A 20,338-nucleotide genomic window follows, 5' to 3' on the forward strand; every position below is an offset into this window, starting at 1 on the left:
TTGTTAATTGATTGAGATTTCAGTCTGAGTAGGCTGTATGCTCACAGTACAATTGGTGAAGATAAGGGAAGAAAATTTCCCTTCAGGCCCTAGAAAGGTATTTTCTGCAACAGTGTCATTAAGTCAGGAGAAGAAAAGACAAGCTGGAGTTGCACCAGGAAAATAATTTTGGTTTTAATTATTATGTTCTGTTAAGAAGCAGCATATCACAGTATGGCCTCTGAAATGTGACACACCTGGAATCAAATTCAGCACTCCTGAAAGAAAGTTTTCCAGCTGCACCCAGCTCTGCTATCTCTGTCATGTATTTCTTTGTGAACTTAATCCCTGAGCTTTAGTTTTTTCATCTACAAAATGGGGATAATTAAATTTAGACCTATATATAAGGTTAAGACAAATAATGTAAATGTAAATGGCTTAATACAGAGTAAATGTTTATTAAGTGGCAGCTATTAGCTGTTATCCCAGTGGAAGCCTGGAGGTGCCTCATTAAACAAAGGTTAGGATTGCTTCAGATCATTCAAAGATTTGGCTGTGCTGTGGCACTCCTCTAGTTCCAATAATTGAGAAATGCATTTGTTCTGTTTGAGGGTTCTGAAAAGTTTTGCTAAAATGTCATCTGAAAAAAAGTGGGTACATTTTATAAGTTTAAAAACTATAAAGTACTGCTGATTCAATGGTGAAACAGTTAAACTTTAAATTTTATCTATAAATATGTAAGATTCGTGTTTATAACTTATCACTATGTGACTGTCTATTATCTCATATTTTTCATGTTTGCATTAGTTTCTTTGTATATAACATAGCAGTTCAGCTTTTTGTTCATCTTATCCCAGAAATTTTATATATGCCACTTATAGTTAATACTAATTTTTAAAATTCAGAAGTAAAGTTATTTCTGATGCAGTCTGCTTCTATAACTAAACTGAGAGATGCTGATTTACTGATGTGTTGAGCTGTGTGACCTTGTGCTAGTTATTTTGATCACTTTGAGTCTCCGTTTGCTTTTCTGTACCCCCCTCACAGAAGAATTAAGAGAGATAATATATGTAAAGTATTTAACTCAGTGTCTGACCCATGGGAAAATTAGTTTGTTTTAGAGACGTAATCCATTTTATTGTTATTATTCGAATGATTGTGAGGTTTAAAAAATCGTTCATAAAAGCATCTAAGTGCCTAGTATAATATGTGCTCCATTATAGGTTTCTTTCTCAAATTTGTCTATTTTCATTATGTTTATACATCTTTTTAAAAGATATTCATTGGGTATATTAATTGGTTCAGCATCCATGAACTAAATTCAGTGACTAAGTTTTAAAAAATGCTGTAGCTAATGTATTTTTTCCTTTAGCTTCCAGAGCAGTTGTAGCACAGCATGTTGCTCCACCTCCAGGAATAGTGGAAATAGATAGTGAGAAGTTTGCTTGTCAGTGGTAAGTGGTTTATTTCTATTAAGGCTTTATCCTTGGGAAGAATAAAGCAAAAGAGAAAAGGAAATGTATTTCAACAGTCATCCAGAAGGATTTATTCTGTATTTCTCTTTAGTTAGAGTAGAATATCACTTATAGAAAGAAAGGACAATATAAAATCACTTCACCTGTGTTTTGGAATAATTTGAAAGAAATATATTCATCAGAATCTTCAAAATTAAAATAGTCTTTGACTAGAATTTCATTATTATACCGCTCAACTTCTTTTCAGAGTAAAATTTGTGTTAAAAGTTTCTCTGACTTTGCAGAAAATAAGGTTTGTCAGATTATGGAATTTGTTTTTCTTAAATTAATGTTTTTGGGCGCTGGCCCCCTGGCCAAGCTGTGGGGTTTGCCCACTCCGCTTCAGTGGCCTGGGGTTTCACCAGTTCATATCCTGGGCACAGACCTAGCACTACTCATCAAGCCATGCTGAGGTGGGGTCCCACATAGTAGAGCCAGAAGCACCTGCAACTAGATATACAGTTATGTACTGGGGGGCTTTGTGAGTAGAAGAAAAAGAGAAAAGATTGGCAATAGATGTTAGCTCAGGTGCCAATCTTTAAAAAAATAAAACTGAAGTGGACTAAAAAAATAAAACCAGATTTTGTTGTTAAATGTCCCTTCTTTTTCATTAAAAGCAAAACTTCTTGTTCACTGCTCGTTAAGTTTTCCTTTTTCTGGGTATTAAGGGGAAACTAACCAAGTGATAGAATAGCCAATGTGCCTACATTGACATAGGAAACTTGAAAGTAATATTTTCTTGAGAAGACTGAGTAGTCATATCTCAGCCGCTTTCTGAAAAACTAAATGTAGACTTATTTAGATTTCATTTTGTCATGGGTAGTTGCCTCTACGTTGTTTATGAATTTCAACTTAAATTCTTTAGAAGATTAACGGATTGAAATGTAAGATCATTTTCCGATGATGTATCACTTTTAAAAGTTTCTTTCCTTGATCCCTTTTCTCCCATTCTGTAACATTATTTGTCTCCCATTCCATGCTCCTGTCACTCTGTGTCCCATGTTTTTGGTGCTTTCGTATCTTTGTTCCTGTGACAATTTTCTCTAGACTTTCCCACTTTGCTTAAATCAGGTTTATGGTTTTAAATATCTCTGATTATTTGCTTTTTCCTCATGTTCTATATTGTTGTACCTTGACCCTTTACACTTGATGAGTCTCTTCCAATAATATTTGGAAATGTTTATCTTTTACGTTGAAACCAAAAAAGTTTTTTGTATCTAGTCTTTTTGAAAATTAGGTACTTAGAAGATTATGAAAGTTGGAAAAAAGTATGTACTACATCCACTGTAAAATGTGTCTGTGAATATAGACTTGGTCTTATAAATCCCAGTTTCACATTTCTGCCAGTTCTGGGCGGGAGGAGGAGAGAATCATTTTATGCTTACTTTATCATAATTGTTATTTGATTCAGTCTGTAAGAAACAGCTGTAAGTCAGCCTGTTCTGTATATAGTGAGTCCTAGAAAAAGTCCTGTAAGGATAATGAGACCCCCGATTCTAACTTATAGGTGAAGGTGACTTTATGAAAGAAAAACCCTGAAGTTTGAATGAGTTTGTAATGGGTTAGGAATAGAAGTCTCTGAAGTGGGGGAGAGGGAGTGTGCAGCATGGGAAGTATTGTTTTAGGGAGGAGCTGAAAGCTTGGGCAAGTTTTTTCCTGAAGGAATTTGACCCAAGAGCCAACAAAAGTTTAACTTTAGTTCAGTTTTTCCTCTATTTTCCACATCTCTAAAGCTCATATTTGGGAACTTCTGTTATTTTTTTCATTATTACAAGACAAGAACCTGAGTAGATATTCACTGAATATAACTATTTGTTGTAGAATATTTGTTGCCAACAGACCAACCCTACTCTCGCTGGAATGTGAACACAGTTTTTATGTTAGTTAATGATTTTTTATACTAAAATAAATAGGATTAAATAGTTAATCTCTTTTGATTTGATATAGTCTGTCTAAAACCTAGGATGTATTTTTGCTAATAACATGAGATAGTGAAATTTGATTAATAGGTCTAATTATTAGTTTATAACATTTCTTTCAAATGGCTTTAGGATATTTAAATATAGACTCCCCTATAGTATATTGCATAATGCCATTTATTTTTCTCCTCTTTTAGGCTAAATGCTCATTTTGAAGTAAATCCAGATTGTTCTGTCTCTCGAGCAGAAATGTATTCTGAGTACCTCTCAACTTGCAGCAAATTAGCTCGTGGTGGAATCCTAACATCAACTGGATTTTATAAATGTCTTAGGTAGGATGCATCGTTCTTAACTTTAAATAAAGTTAATTTACATCACTTACAACACCTCTTGCTCTTTAGAGAAAATACCAACTATCTAGATCTACTTTTAAATATCTCCACTACTTTGAATTTCATATGGTTAGGTTGTAGTATGGTGGAAGTTTAAATACAAGGGAATTTTGGAAATCTCATCTGGTGTTTGCATTTGAGAATTATGAGGTTTATCAAAGAAAGAGAAGGAACAAATTAAGTTTACTTTTTTCCTGTCTACTTTTTTCCTATGTTAAAAGACATGACCTTTACCCTTTTAAATCATGAATAATAGTCTATATAATAATACTCTGTCTTCATATAGCAAGGCTTGATATTTTGAAAAGTTCACAAAATAGGCATAGCCTAGATGCAACTAACTATTTTGTTTCTTATATATGCAGTAGAATTATTTAAAACCCAACAATGTTAATAAATATTGATTTTAAAAGTTGGAGAATTGAACTTTTATATTTCTTTCTTTGCTTCCCACCCTTGCAGAATATAACTATAGGAATCATACTGGTTCATACATAAGTAACAGTGAATATACTGCTGTTGTTCATGTAAACATTGTTAGAAGTTAGTGTTTTTGCTAGTGTACTTGTTATCAAAACTGAGGGTGTGTGTACTTTACAGAACGGTCTTTCCAAATCATACAGTGAAGAGAGTGGAGGATTCTAGTAACAACGGGCAGGCGCATATTCATGTAGTAGGAGTAAAACGGAGGGCTATACCACTTCCCATCCAGATGTACTATCAGCAGCAGCCAGTTTCTACTCCTGTTGTTCGTGTTGATTCTGTTCCTGATGTATCTCCAAGTCCTTCACCTGCAGGTATTAATTTTTATTGTGTTTTAAATACTACTAATTTAATAATAAAACTAAATAAAAACTTACATACATTTAAAATGTAACTTTTCCTTGTTTTTCCAGTAGCATTTTCTTGCTTGTTCTTTTGTGTTATCATGTGATGCAAAGTTGTTAGATGTTAATTTCTTAAAGCTATTTTCTCTTGCATTAAGTAAAATAATTCCTACATGCAGGTTTTCAGTCATTTCATTATGAATTTTCACTTTTCCCCCGTTTTCAGGAATCCCTCATGGACCACAAACTGTAGGAAACCATTTTCAGAGGACTCCTGTTACCAACCAGTCTTCAAATTTGACTGCAACACAAATGTCTTTTCCAGTACAAGGTGTTCATACTGTGGCACAGACTGTTTCAAGAATTCCACCAAATCCTTCAGTTCATACCCACCAGCAGCAGAACGCTCCGGTGACTGTCATTCAAAATAAAGCTCCAGTTCCTTGTGAAGTCGTTAAGGCTACAGTAATCCAGAATTCTATACCCCAAACAGCAGTTCCTGTTAGTATTTCTGTGGGAGGAGGAGCTGCTCAGAGTTCTGTGGTTCAGAATCATAATACAGGGCCACAACCTGTTACAGTTGTGAATTCCCAGACACTGCTTCACCATCCATCTGTAATTCCACAACAGTCTCCATTACACACAGTGGTACCAGGACAGATACCTTCTGGCACTCCCGTTACAGTAATTCAACAAGCTGTCCCACAGAGTCATATATTTGGCAGAGTACAGAACATACCAGCATGTACTTCTACAGTTTCACAGGGTCAACAGTTAATCACCACATCACCCCAACCTGTGCAAACTTCATCTCAACAGTCATCAGCTGGGAGCCAGCCACAAGATACTGTTATCATAGCACCCCCACAGTATGTAACAACTTCTGCATCTAATATTGTCTCAGCAACTTCAGTACAGAATTTTCAGGTAGCTACGGGACAAATGGTTACCATTGCTGGTGTTCCAAGTCCACAACCCTCCAGGGTAGGGTTTCAGAACATTGCACCAAAACCTCTCCCTTCTCAGCAGGTTTCGTCAACGGTGGTACAACAGCCTATTCAACAACCACAGCAGCCAACTCAACAAAGTGTAGTGATTGTAAGCCAGCCAGCTCAACAAGGTCAGACTTATGCACCAGCCATTCACCAAATTGTTCTTGCTAATCCAGCAGCTCTTCCAGCTGGTCAGACAGTTCAGCTCACTGGACAACCAAACATAACTCCATCTTCCTCACCATCGCCTGTCCCAGCAACTAATAACCAAGTCCCTACTGCCATGTCATCTTCTTCCACCCCTCAATCACAGGGACCACCTCCTACTGTCAGTCAAATGCTATCTGTGAAAAGGCAGCAACAGCAGCAGCATTCACCAGCACCCCCACCACAACAGGTACAAGTACAAGTTCAGCAGCCACAGCAAGTACAGATGCAAGTTCAGCCACAGCAAACGAATGCAGGAGTTGCTCAGCCTGCTTCTGGTGAGTCTAGTCTGATAAAACAGTTGCTGCTTCCAAAGCGTGGCCCTTCAACTCCGGGTGGTAAGCTTATTCTCCCAGCTCCACAGATTCCTCCCCCTAATAATGCAAGAGCTCCCAGCCCTCAGGTGGTATACCAGGTGGCCAATAACCAAGCAGCAGGTTTTGGAGTGCAGGGGCAAACACCAGCTCAGCAGCTATTGGTTGGGCAGCAAAATGTTCAGTTGGTCCAAAGTGCAATGCCACCCGCAGGGGGAGTGCAAACTGTGCCCATCTCGAACTTACAAATATTGCCAGGCCCACTGATCTCAAATAGCCCAGCAACCATTTTCCAAGGGACTTCAGGCAACCAGGTAACCATAACAGTTGTGCCAAATACAAGTTTTGCAACTGCAACTGTGAGTCAGGGAAATGCAACTCAGCTTATTGCTCCAGCAGGAATTACCATGAGCGGGACCCAGGCAGGAGTCGGACTTCAGGTGCAAACACTTCCAGCCACTCAAGCATCTCCAGCTGGACAATCGTCTTGTACAACTGCTACTCCCCCATTCAAAGGTGATAAAATAATTTGCCAAAAGGAGGAGGAAGCAAAAGAAGCAACAGGTTTACATGTTCATGAACGTAAAATTGAAGTCATGGAGAACCCATCCTGCCGACGAGGAACCATGAACACCAGCAACGGGGATACAAAGGAAAATGAAATGCAAGTGGGAAGTCTTTTAAATGGGAGAAAGTACAGTGACTCAAGTCTACCTCCTTCAAACTCAGGGAAAATTCAAAGTGAGGCTAATCAGTGCTCACTAATCAGTAATGGGCCATCGTTAGAATTAGGTGAGAATGGAGCATCTGGAAAACAGAACTCAGAACAAATGGATATGCAGGATATCAAAAGTGATTTGAAAAAACCTCTAGTTAATGGAATCTGTGATTTTGATAAAGGAGATGGTTCTCATTTAAGCAAAAACATTCCAAATCACAAAACTTCCAATCATGTAGGAAATGGTGAGATATCTCCAGTGGAACCACAAGGGACTTTAGATGCCACTCTGCAAGATACTGCCAAAGGTGATCAACTAGAAAGAATTTCTAATGGACCCATATTAACTTTGGGTGGTTCACCATCTGTGAGCAGTATACAGGAGGCTTCAAATGTGGCAACACAGCAATTTAGTGGTACTGATTTGCCTAATGGACCTCTAGCTTCAAGTTTGAATTCAGATGTGCCTCAGCAACGCCCAAGTGTAGTTGTCTCGCCACATTCTACAACCTCTGTTATACAGGGGCATCAAATCCTAGCAGTTCCCCACTCAGGATCCAGAGTATCCCATTCTCCTGCCCTGTCATCTGATGTTCGGTCTACAAATGGCACAGCAGAATGCAAAACTGTAAAGAGGCCAGCAGAGGATAATGATAGGGAAACAGTCACAGGAATTCCAAATAAAGTAGGAGTTAGAATTGTTACAATCAGTGACCCCAACAATGCTGGCTGCAGTGCAACAATGGTTGCCGTGCCAGCAGGAGCAGATCCAAGCACTGTAGCAAAAGTAGCAATAGAAAGTGCTGTTCAGCAAAAGCAGCAGCATCCACCAACATACGTACAGAATGTGGTCCCACAGGTAAGTCATTCTACTATGACGTTTCTCCTACAAAAATTCTGATTTTTAAATATGATTTTGGGGGAAATGTACTGTTTTTCCATGTCTTATTTTGGAAAGTTAGTGGTATTAGCTCATCAGTGTACTCAAGCTGTCGTGCTCTTTAATTTTTCTCTGACTTGGTAATACTAAACAGTTTTCAATTGTTAACTTTTGCACATGGTTTAAAGAATCTTTCTACGTTGTTATAGACCCAAATTAGTAATTTTGTAGACCCGAGATAGAGAAGCACTTGTAATCTAACATCTTTTGGAGAAGTTTTAAAATGTAACTTAGTCTTCTTTTGGATTGGGCAGGGGGCATTGTTAAAAGTACTCCAAAAGGGAATTTCTATATTTGATTTTGACATGAATGTGTTTTTGTGCCTCTTTTCACAGTACTTTTCTAAAAAAGATGAATCCCATAAGAACTTTATTAAGTGGTTCTTGTTATATTTATGTATTGAATTAGTTGCCTTTATTCTTTAAAAAGTATGATTACTTATAATTTCAATTTGTTTCAACTATTTTTATATTCTTCATTTTTATTTCTCACTCCTCTACTTTACTATGTTTCTCCTGTTCCCTTTTTATACCTACTATTCCATCTCTGCGTATGTTAGTAAATAAAAGTGTTCTTTAGGATCAGTGCTACTGAATTGAGGGTCCAGTCAACCTGTAAAAATTTTGAGGACAATCTTAAATGCTATTTCCACTGAAACTAGGGGTTCACTTAATGATTGTGTTGCACCTATTTCCTGGATTACTTCTCCTTCACACTCTCTTTCTTAATTCCTACATAGCCAGAAACTTCTGTAACTGTTGCCAACTCTGATAGCATTCTTCTGGCTTGGGTTTCTTCTCTGTGCTTGTGATGATGACGGCAGATCTATGGCCATTGTTGGCATGGGTACCAAATCTTGATGAGGGGGACAGCAAAAAGGAAGATGAAAGAACAGAATCCCTTGCTTCACAACAGTTCATCGACTAATATGCATCTTTCTTCATGTGTATGGATAAAGCTAGACAGTGCTGGTCTGGGGGTACAGTGAGATTTTAATTCATGTGTTAGTATTGGTTAGATCTATTTCAAGGTGCCTAAATAGATTGTCTTCTTTAGTGGATATTATGTACATGGCAATGATTAATACTGCATTTTGATGGAAAATACTAAATCATTTTTACTTGTTTGAGTTTTTCATTTATTAAACACACTAAAAATGTTTTTAAATAGTGCAGTGTCTAGCATTTAGTAAGCATTCAGTAAATTGGGTTTTATATTTTTTCTTATATTTAATAATTTGCTGATTCATCTTGCTTATGTGCCTATCTCTGTTTTTTCCTCCTAAATTCCTTTATAATCTTAAATAGTTATAATAGACCAAGCCAAATTAGAGGAAAACTCTATTACTATGAAATCGTTTCATTAACTGTCATTTTTGTATCATTAATCTTCCAGTGTGATTATATTCAATAATGATACCTATAGTAACAAAAAACGAATAATAATACTGCCTAAGATTAGAAACTGTGCTAGGAACTTTGCGCTAAAGCATTTTCTCATTTAATCCTCACAGCAACTCCATTAGGTAAAAACTGTGATCTTTGTTTTTGAGATGAAGTCCCAAGATGCTAAATAACTTACCTAGGGTCATCAACTAATATGAGGTGGTGCCAGGACTGAGACCTGGGTGTGTGTCTGAAACCAAAACTCATGCTCTTAACCCATTTCTCCACTATTCTGAAAGATTTCTTTGTGAAGTTCTAGAAAGCCCTCTTATATCTAACATATTGATTATTTCAACTATTAGATTATAGGATGTCAGTTCCACTAAATGATAATTTTAGGACATTAATGCTAAAACTCTTTACTTAACACATTGGATATGTATGCATCTAATTCACACCATAAAATTAATGTATTTTATTCCTAATCTGAAAAATGTGAGCTAAACTTAATGTGTTCTCCTCAAGAATGTAGTTTGTTTTGAATAGCTACATTCTTTAATTCTATAATTGGTGTTTGGCATGTAGAAATTTAAAACTTTTCAAAGAAAAAGAGACATAGCATGCATGGTGTCTATAAGAATGAGAATCAAAAACGAGGGTTCTTCTGTATAGAGCTTAGCACAGTGCCTGCTGCATAGTTAGGCACTCAATAATGGTGCAGGTGTATTTTCTGCTCCCATGTAGGCTAAAGTGCCTATAAAGGCTAAAAAATGACCAGCTGTTCAAGACGGCATTATAAGTTTCCTTTGAGGAGTAGGCTGTTAGGCCTTCTTAAGAGCCTGCTAATAGAAAACCATTTTCATTGTTGCCCAGATTCTTTACATTTCTCTACCTACTCTTAAAGTTGCATTTTAGACCTTGGTTTAACACCGTTTTATTCACTGTTTTAATTGGTACCTTAAAAGGGTAGATGAAACAGAGGATTTTTAAATGTGATTTTTCAGCCAAATCTTGTTATTTCCACCATTTCAAGGGGTCTGGGAATGTTAAGAAGTCACCTGGACCCCAAGAAGGGACTTCCAGACGTACAGAATGCTCAGGGCTGGAAAGACTGCAGGGGAATGTCCCTGCTGAGAGTGGCCAACAGGTAATCCTTCCTAACACCATTACTATGTCATTTTTTTCCCCCTGATTTTGTTCCTTCTCGCTGCTGTTAATCAGCTGTATTAATTTCATTACAGAAAAAAATTAGCAACAATAAAGGAGAAAGGTATATAAAAGTAAATTATATAACCATAGATTTTGTATTTAGTATTTAGCTGGTAGGTCATATAAGTACAAAATAAATTGTACCTACGTAAAGGCAAATTTCTATATTTGTTTGTAGCTGCTTATTTTCAGTTTGTTATATTTGCAAGTTAAAGTGCAACATGCAGGATATTGTTTCTGAAAGACCTACCATTCGTGAATTGCTCTCTCCTGGAGGCATAAAGCTAGATTGGCATATAAACAAGTAAAAATTAATTAAAAATGAAAGAAAATTAGTTACAAATACTCACCTAAAGACTTGGCTTTTCCAGGAGCGTGTAAAACACATGTTGAACATACCTATATTGTTAATCCCATGGCCTGGTAACATGCCAAATTCTTGTATATAAAAATAGTTTACTTAAGGATGTGCCTATTTGAGGTATTTTATATATGCTGCCCCCTCAGTCCCCTGTCCTTCACATGAGTCAGACCTCATGTGCTCCTGTGTAACGCTGTGAATATTGATATTCTCCTGGTCCCTTCCCTTCTTGATAAAGATTTGAAAAGTTACTCAACCCATCAGAAAGCAGATCTTTAGCCTCAAGGGGGCAGCATTTAGTCAGAGCCACTGAAGATCATTTTAGCAAGAGCCAAGAGAATATCATTTCAGTGTTTTTTAAAGAGTACTGCTGCTCAGATCTGTAGACTAGTGGCACATTGTAATAACTAAGAAAGGTGTTACCACTAAACAGAAATTTTTTGTTTACATTTCACTGTGTTCTTACAAGACAGGCTTGTTTTGTATTGATGATCTAGATAAGAGGAAAAAACCTGGTAGTTTAAGAAAATGAGGGAATGTTAGAACAGAAGGAGCCTTAGATATTATCTTGTCTAAAACTCTCATTTTTAAGAGCTGAAATAACTTCCACATTCACAAACATCTCTTTTCCAGTGATTTCTATTATTGTCTTAATTCTGTTCTCTAAAGATCTGTACGTTTAGACTAAGTATAATCTCTTATAGCATATTTAGAGTAAATCTAATTCTTGTTCCTTATAAACATTTGAAAGTATCTCTCATTACTTACTTCTTCTTTAGAATACACTTTCCCAGTTCCTTAGGTGTCATAATGTCTGGTCTATTCATCATTATATTTACCTTGACCAGTTATTTCCATTTTATAAGTGGCTTTCAAAATGTATAGTTAGAAGTGAACACATTATTTCATTACTACTTAGTAAAAGAGTTTGAGAATAAGTTATGACTTTGTAGTTTTTCTAACACCAATTGAAATGTTTAAATTGTAGTCTTATTCTAAGGTTTTTAAAGTTTAATATTAATAAGAAAGTAAGGATTTAAGAGCCTCAACTCCTCTCTCATATCAGAAAATATCTTAAAATATCTTATTCTAAGGTTGGTTTGTTTGTTTTGTGAGGAAGATTCTCCCTGAGCTGACATCTGTTGCCAATCCTCCTCTTTTTTTTTTTTTTGCTTGAGGAATATTAGCCCTGAGCTAATGTCTGTGCCAGTCTTCCCCATACTTTGTACGTGGGATGCCTGATGAGCATGGTTGATGAGTGGAATAGGTCCAAACCTACGAACCCCGGGCCACTGAAGCGGAGTGCATGGAACTTTAATCACTCAGCCACGGGGCTGACCCCCTATTCTAAGGTTTTTAAAGTTTGATATTAATAAGGGGTGCCAGCCCCGTGGCTGAGTGGTTAAGTTTGCACGCTCTGCCTCGATGGCCAGGGGTTTCGCTGGTTTGTATCCTGGGTGCTGATGTGGCACTGCTCATCAGGCCATGCTGAGGTGGTGTCCCACATGGCACAACTAGAAGGACCCACAACTAAAAATACACAACTATATACCGGGGGGCTTTGGGGAGAAAAGGGAAAAATAAAATCTTAAAAAAAAAAGTTTAATATTAATAAGAAAGTAAGGATTTAAGAGCCTCAATCCCATCTTATATCAGAAAATATTATCAGTGTAATCTAGAATTTTCAGCCATAATTTACTCTTGAAAAGGTGATAAAGGAAAGCAATATTGTAATTTCTTATTTAACAAAAAAGCAATATCTTTGCCAAAAGTAAAAGAAATCACAGAATTGTTTCATATTCTTTGTGTAGTTTTACTTTTCTGATCACCCACTGCTGGAGTTGTGTCTTTTTTGTTTTGATTAAAAAAAAACTGATAGAAAAAATTAGCTCTTCTTCAATAGAGTAGAGTGATGATATAGAATATTCCTGAAGAGTAATCATTCCAAAAAATTCAACTTTGAAACCTACTTTTACTTTTACATTTGAGTTAGGATTATGGCTAATGATCTGGTAATTCACAGTAAACAACGTTTAGAAAAATTAAACTTTTACATCCTAGAAAGATATATTTTGTATTCACTTGTGAAAGACCTAATTCTTAAAACATAATTAATTTAAATGGTGTTTTGAAAAGCATGCAGTACAATACAAACAACCTACTAAAAGTTAGTTTTCTTGAAGCCAGCCTGGGTGCCTGAGTGGTTAAGTTTGCATACTCCGTTTTGGTGGCCCAGGGTTTGCAGGTTTGGATCCCAGGCACGGACCTAGCTCCCCTTGTCAAGCCAGGCTGTGACGGCATCCCACATAAAATAAAGGAAGATTGGCAATGGATGTTAGCTCAGGGCCAATCTTCCTCACAAAAAAAGAAGAGAAAGTAGTTTTCTTAAAAGAAATATACAATTTTTAATATAGAAGGAGACCTAAAAGTATTAATTCCTGTGGTCAAAAAATTATGAGCCTTGGAATTTCTCATTTGGTACTTCTGTAAGTACTTTAATTCTTTTTATTTCATTGATGTATTTAGCTCTAATTCTTTTGGTTGTCATTTGTTTAGTTTTTATTGTGAAATTTTTCCAACTTACACAAAAGTAGGGCCAGTAAAGCCCCCTTGTATCCTAGCTTCAAATATTATCACTATCTTGCCTTTCTGGTTTCATCTATTCCTCACCAACATCATTTTTTTTTTCCTGGAGTACTTTAAAGCAAATCTCAAACATTATTTCATTTCACCAATAAATACTCAGTATATATTTTTCTAATAAAGTACTTTTAAATATATATAAATATATATATCCACATTACTAAATAACACCTAACAAAAATAGTAATTTCTTAATATTATCTGCCACCCAGGTCATGTTCAGTTCCCTAGCTGTCTTAAAAAAAACTTTTTTTAAGCAAGTTGTTTGAATTAGCGTGCACAGGTTTCTACACATTGCATTTGGTTACTATGTCTTTTATTCATTCTTAATTTAACAGCCCACATTAACTTCATTCATCCTTGCCACATCTCTCATTAACATTTGGGGTTAAAATATCCTATGATTCCCTGTTATTAAATTTTCTGTGTGACACCAATAAGAGTTACACAATGAAAGAAAGGTAGGATAATGATTTGTTAGCACTTATAAAAATAAGCTTAATTTGCAAATATATGACAAAAGAGTCAATAAAATACCTAATTTAAATGGTAGTAGTATAGGGAACCAGAAGGTTCATTTTGAGGGAATTTGATACCACTGACAAATTTACCGTTTAGTTAAAATTCTGGGATATTTGTAACTTGTCACTCTGCAGTATTTGTATTTAGCCGAAGCTGATCTTCTTGGTTACTCCCGCTTATTAGAAGTTCCTGAAGGTTTAATGCAGTATTTTCATTTCAAGGAAACAGTTTGACTGATTTTCTTGATAGGCTGATTCTCATGTTATCTTCCTTTCCTTTCTCTCTCCTCTTTTTTTTTTTTCCTGTCTGCTTTCTCACCATCAGTTTTTATGGCTTTAATAATTTGCAGGTGAATGATTGTCAGATCCATGTTTCCAGCATTAAGTTCTCTTGATAGACATTTGTATTTGTTGATCTGTCACTGTCCCCAAAGTGAACTTATCTTTCCTCCAGAATATGGTTTCCCTTCTGGACTTCTCTTTTAGCGTAATAATAGTGGTAGTAATTGCCATTTATTGAGCATCTAGAGCACTAGGCTCTTCATGTTTAGTTTTGCTAGTCTTTCCACCATCCCATAAGTTAGATTCCATTACTTTATATATGAAGTAACTGAGGATTAGAGAGGTTAAGTAGGTTGCCCAGGGTCACATAGCTAGTTCAAAGGCAGATTGAAAATTGAGTCCTGATCTGGTCAAGCTGGAAGGTCCATTCCTTCCCATGACACCTGTGCTGCCCTAAAATGCATGTGTATATTTTTTCCACTAACAATATTGTAAAATCTTAAGGTTGGGACCCTGTTATAGAAACAGCTTCTATCACATTCCAAAAGTAGATTTTTTTTCTTAGCGATTAGAACTCAAAAAGTTCTTATGACTTCACATTTCTAAGAACTTTTTCTTTCAGCAGTTTATTCTCTTCCTTTTTTCATTTTTAAGCTATAGCTTTATATGTTTGTGTTTTGTCTGTTTTTTAAATTATTATGGCTTTTAAATCTGAAGTTTTCAGCAATTTTTAACTTAGTTTTGTGAGACTATTTCCAATATTACCTTATAAACGAACAAGTACATTTAATATTTTACCAAAGTTTAAATTTATTGCCTTTTAACAATGCTTTGAAAATGGGTGCTACCATTTCTATGAGAAATTCAATATTATTTTTCCCTTTATAGTATATTATGAATGAAGTCTGAGTTAAGCCTTCAAAGAAAATATATTGCCTCAAATTGTTTTAAGCTACATTATAATTATTTATTTACATGTTTTTCAGAGAGGAAAGGATGGGGTATAGAAGAAAAAGAACATAGCTTGTATTTAAAGGACTTAACACCTGCAGTTAGAATCCTTTTACTTGTATTATCAATCAAAAGTTATAACGGAGCAACTTTAAAAACTAAAGTTGTTAGTTAAAACAGCTTACTGCAAAATAATATTTACAACATTCTACTTATATGGGTGCATCACTTTTAACGTCTGACATTTTCTTTGCTTTTCACTATATATTGTTTGTTTTATATTTATTTAAAATGTAAGGAAATGTTATTCAAAGAAATAATAACATGCAGTTAAATTGTCCTTGTGAAGAATATGTCTAAGTAAACCAAATGGATGCATTTATAGTAGATTTATTTATCATTTTAATCTATAATTATGTGTTTCTACCCAATTTTATTAACATGAAAACATCTTAATTCTAAATATATATTCTATAACAATATCAATGTGATCTTGCCTCTGTGGTTTGTATGAAATAAAAGAATCTGACTTCCTAAATATTTTTGTAAAAATAGTTACCTTTTTTAAAAGAATTTTTAAAAGACAATCATTAAAACTACAATGTAAGTTTCGTATGTTAGAAGTGTGTAACTATCAATGTAATGAACCTTATAAGCCTATACTATAAAATCTGAATGGTTTTCAATGTCATCTCACAAGCTATGCCGTTGTGCTTTTTCACAGAACACTCCGATGACGCCTTCACCAGCTGTACAAGTGCAGAGCCAGCCTAACAGTTCTCAGCCTTCTCCGTTCAGTGCATCTAGTCAACATGCGGATCCAGTGAGAAAACCTGGACACAACTTCATGTGTCTGTGGCAGTCTTGTAAAAAGTAAACGGCAATTTTATTTCATATACATAAATACTCTTTGTTCTAGAATGCTTTTGTATATAAATTTCTGTTGTCTATAGTTCCATGAAAATTTTCTTTTTCTTTCTTTCTTTTTTTTTTTTTAACAAGGCAGATTGGCCCTGAGGTAACATCCTTTGCCAGTATTCCTCTTTTTGCTTGAGGAAGATTGTCACTGAGCTAACATCTGTGCCAGTCTTCCTCTATCTTATGTGTGATGCTGCCACAATGAACAATGAGGCTTGATGAGCAGTGCCAGGTCCGTGCCTGGGATCTGAACCCGCAAACCCGGGGCCGCCGAAGCTAGCACTCCAACTTAACCACTACACCACTGGGCTGGCCCCGGAAAATTTCTTTTGAAACCACTAACTTATAGCAAAAATATTTTGTTGTGATGTTTACATAGATCCAGTGGCACCTAAGCTAAGACATTTATGTAAATGGTGGAAAGAGCTTCTTTGCCTAATGGTAGGTTATTAGATAATGTGTTTCAGTATTAGTTTTTAACAAAAGAAAATCAGCTAATAATTTGATTTTATATTTGGCTATGAAAAGAAATAGGTTTTTTAAAGTGATGGTGTTAGTAGCGACTGCAGAATTTCTGTATAGTAGAAACGTAAAAGTAATAATCTGTTAGAAAGAATGCCTTGTCTTAAATTTGGATTTTGGATGGACGTCCCATGAAAAGTATTTTTAAAGCCATATTATCTCTCAATTTAATAACTAAGGTGAACAATGAGTAGAACTGAACTTCTTAAATAAGGGTTTCTTAGACTTGAAGGAACACTTGAGAGTAATATTGGTTAAAATAAAATCTTAGTTCCTTTAACTGTACTCAGCCAAGACCCTTTGCCTTGTCACTTTTTAGAGCTGTAGACTAAGGTACTTGTCTTAATAGACATAATAGCCTTCATTTTTAGATATCAAAGATTTCATTTCACTTTTCCTGATAGTGGAAATTACCACATCCTTTTAAACCTTGTTTGCTCTTCATAATTTTATGATATATTACAGACATTGTATTTTGCTGTAAACTTCATATACAGATTTGCTGAAGGATTATAGGTCTCAGTGTATAGCCTAGGGATTGTTAATAGTATGCAAAGTTTCTTTCCACAGTGTTTATCAAACTTTAAATTTCAAACCAGTAGTGGGGCCATGAAATAATTTTGGCGGGTCTCTACCAGTGGGTTTTTGCCTGTTTTTCTTTTCTATGAAAACATTAATAAAATAGATCAGATTCCATCATGTTAGTAAAGGTAACTATTGTTTCCAGTTATATATGTATATTATACCTGTATGTGTGTACGAAATCATAATGTAAACTCTGTTTGTCAAAAAGTTGTTTAAAAATCAGTGCTTTAGGTTGTCTCTGATTATTTCTTTGATTTATTTAATTTGACCATCTCTTTTTTTTAGTTTATAAGTTAATTTGAAATTTTCTTCACTGATGTCAATTCTATTCTTTCCCCTTTTCTGTTTTTCCATGGCAAATAGGAGCTGATGGAATAGGTAGTCAGCTAATGCTGCTTGTTGACTAAAAAGTTTGAGAATAGCTGCTTTGGATGAAGTGTTTAGAGTATTTAAAGAAGAAAAATTCGGAAGAGTTAATGGAGCCAAATGTACCGCTCGGTTTCCCATCTTGCTAGCAGGATCTGTGTTGTCAAATTTGATGATGTACCTTTTCTGAACAAGACATACTCAACAAGCCTTCTTAGAGTCATTTTTAAAGCTATTTTTAGATACTACATTGGTGATAAATTCAGTTTGATTCTGCGAATATTTATTGAGCACCCTTTAGGAGGGTGCATTTGCTCAGAGCTACAAATAGAAAGCTCACTCTCAGCCGTTAGGGAAGCAGATCAAAAAAACAACTAAATTACAGTATAAATAAGTGCTGTAAAAAGATAGTTTCATAGTATTATTTGCAGCATACTGGACAGTTAATGTAATGCTGGGTTGGTTAGAAAAGTTTTACTGCATATATTACTTTTGGGTTGGATCTTGAAGAATGTGTAGGAATTTGTCATGCAAAAATAATTCCAGTCAGAATATCAAGTGCAGGGAGTTATAGAAGGAGTTGGTATGCCCAGGAAACTATGAGAAGCTTCCTTTCATGGAATTAAAAGTAATTTCGAGTATGCGTTTAACCTGTTTTTGGTTCTATGGTACGACCATACTTTATATGATCTTTTTGTATTTGTAATTCCTGTAATATGTAATATAGATTCTTTTCATTGAGCCACTGACTCTTACATCACCACGTATCAGTAATTGGTCTTTTAATCTTCAGGCTTGTGTATCTAAAACATGGGGACCCCACTCTTTAAAAATCTACGCATTATCTACACCCTGCAGAAAAATAGCATCAATCCCTTCATTATGAGTTCTTCAAATATCCAATCAGTGTTTACATTTCTCCGCTTTTCTTTGTTTAGAGTTTGAATTGGAATTCAAGATTCAAGCATTGCCTCTGGTTGAGAAGTCTTTAAGTCTCTTTTAATCTGTAGTTTACCCCTCCATCTCTCTTAATTTTTTTCCTTGCAATTTTACGTTGGTAAAAGCAGGTCATTTGTCCTGTAAAACATCACAATCTGGATTTTGCTGGTATAGTTTGGCATGTTACTCTGACCCTGTATATTCTATAAGTTGGTAGTTAGGACCAGATGTTTGATCAGATTCTGGTTTAGTTTTTACGAAGACCGTTTTAGAAATGACATTGTGTACTTGCACCAGGAGATATATAATATCTTGTTGCTTCGCTTTTTGTGATGTAAACAGCCATTGAAAATCCTTGCCTATATCCATTATTTCATTAAGAGTTGAAAATGTAAAAGTTCCCCCTTTTTATCAACTCTTTGATTTCTCTGACGAATAGTTAGTTGCTAGAGAAAAGGCTAGATAGATTGATTATTTCTATTATTTACCACTTTTGAAAATAGTTGTTTACTAACACTCCACAAAGGTGACCATGAGGTTTGGTTTTTTGTTTGTTTGTTTTTGGTTTTAGTATGATTTTAAATGAACTTATGAATTTAAACGTGTTAGATATTTCAATGTACTGCAATTAATTTATCCTTCTTAATGTTCAAGTTATCTCATCTTTCGCCGGTAAACATCTGTTTAAGCTGGTTCCCAAGTCCACTGGTTGTGATCTTAATATATGTGTCTTTGGTAGTTCCTTGCTTTCTGTTAGACAAAATGTTCCAGGCTTATCTTGTACATTTCCTGCCCCATACCAAGAAGCAACTGTTTTTCCAAGGACATCTGGTGTCTTTTGATGAGAAATGGTATTTAGTTAAGGCTCTGGGGAGTACCCATTGCTTTTATGTTGGTTATTGTTTCTAGAACTTTTCAGTGGACTAGATAAAATGATTTTTTTTTCCTTTTCTGAGGAAGATTAGCCCTGAGCTAATGTCCACTACCAATCCTCCTTTTTTTGCTGAGGAAGATTGACCCTGAGCTAACATTCGTGCCCATCTTCCTCTGCTTTATGTATGGGACACCTGCCACAGCATGGCTTGATAAGTAGTGTGTAGATCTGCGCCTGGGATCCCAACCAGCGAACCCTGGGCCGCCTAAGCAGAACACACAAACAACCACTGTGCCACCAGGCCGACCCCTAGATAAAATGATTTTTATCTTATGTTTAGAAAGACCTTCTCAGTTCTTAGATCGTGAAATACACATTTTGTTGCCTTCCACTACTTTAATATGTTAACTTTTTCATCTTTCTATAATTTAGTTTCATGTATAAAATGAAGTTTATGAATCTAGCTTTTATTGTTTTCCAAATCGCTAATATGTTGGCGAGTTCATCTTTCCCTTAGGCATTTGAATTGCCACATTTAATATATACTAAATTCCTGTATACTTTTTCCATTTCTGGATTACTTGTTATCCCAATGGTCTCTGTCCTTATCATACTGTCACTTTAAATTTTAATGTTGGCTATGGTAAGTTCTTCCTCTTAATTTTTCTTTGTCAGAGTTTCTCATTATTTTTTCAAGCATTTCCCTTGTACCAGGCGCTGTGCTAGGTTTTGAAATTAGAGTGATATATAAATCAGACTTGGTACCTGCACAGATATTTATTGTTTCAAATGAACTTTAGAATGTTTTTAGAGATCCCCCCAAAAAAGCTTGTTGGGATTTTCAAGTGTAATTGCTTTTAATGAATGGATATTTTTGTTTGTTTTCTAATAGTGAACATTTTTTCCAGTATTGAGTCATTCGCTCCAAGAAAAAGATATCAGCCCATGATATTCTAGTCTTTTTTTCCCCAGGAGAACTT

The 20,338-nt window shown here is 35.4% G+C and overlaps 1 protein-coding gene across 4 annotated transcripts in view; it reads left to right on the forward strand.

Moving 5' to 3' along the window:
• ARID2 (AT-rich interaction domain 2) overlaps nucleotides 1-20,338 on the forward strand; it is a 161,213-nt gene that overhangs the window by 106,473 nt on the left and 34,402 nt on the right. For 2 of the 4 annotated variants that reach the window (XM_023643424.2, XM_070271289.1), the window contains 6 exons: nucleotides 1,352-1,433; nucleotides 3,610-3,744; nucleotides 4,405-4,601; nucleotides 4,858-7,721; nucleotides 10,221-10,334; nucleotides 15,879-16,027. In XM_023643424.2, coding sequence (XP_023499192.1) covers nucleotides 1,352-1,433; nucleotides 3,610-3,744; nucleotides 4,405-4,601; nucleotides 4,858-7,721; nucleotides 10,221-10,334; nucleotides 15,879-16,027 — 3,541 coding nt within the window. The remainder of the gene's footprint in view (nucleotides 1-1,351; nucleotides 1,434-3,609; nucleotides 3,745-4,404; nucleotides 4,602-4,857; nucleotides 7,722-10,220; nucleotides 10,335-15,878; nucleotides 16,028-20,338) is intronic. The other 2 variants (XM_023643426.2, XM_070271290.1) reach the window with 1 other exon arrangement.

This window comes from Equus caballus, chromosome 6 (assembly GCF_041296265.1).
Source record: "Equus caballus isolate H_3958 breed thoroughbred chromosome 6, TB-T2T, whole genome shotgun sequence".
In the NCBI taxonomy this organism is placed as follows: domain Eukaryota; kingdom Metazoa; phylum Chordata; class Mammalia; order Perissodactyla; family Equidae; genus Equus; species Equus caballus.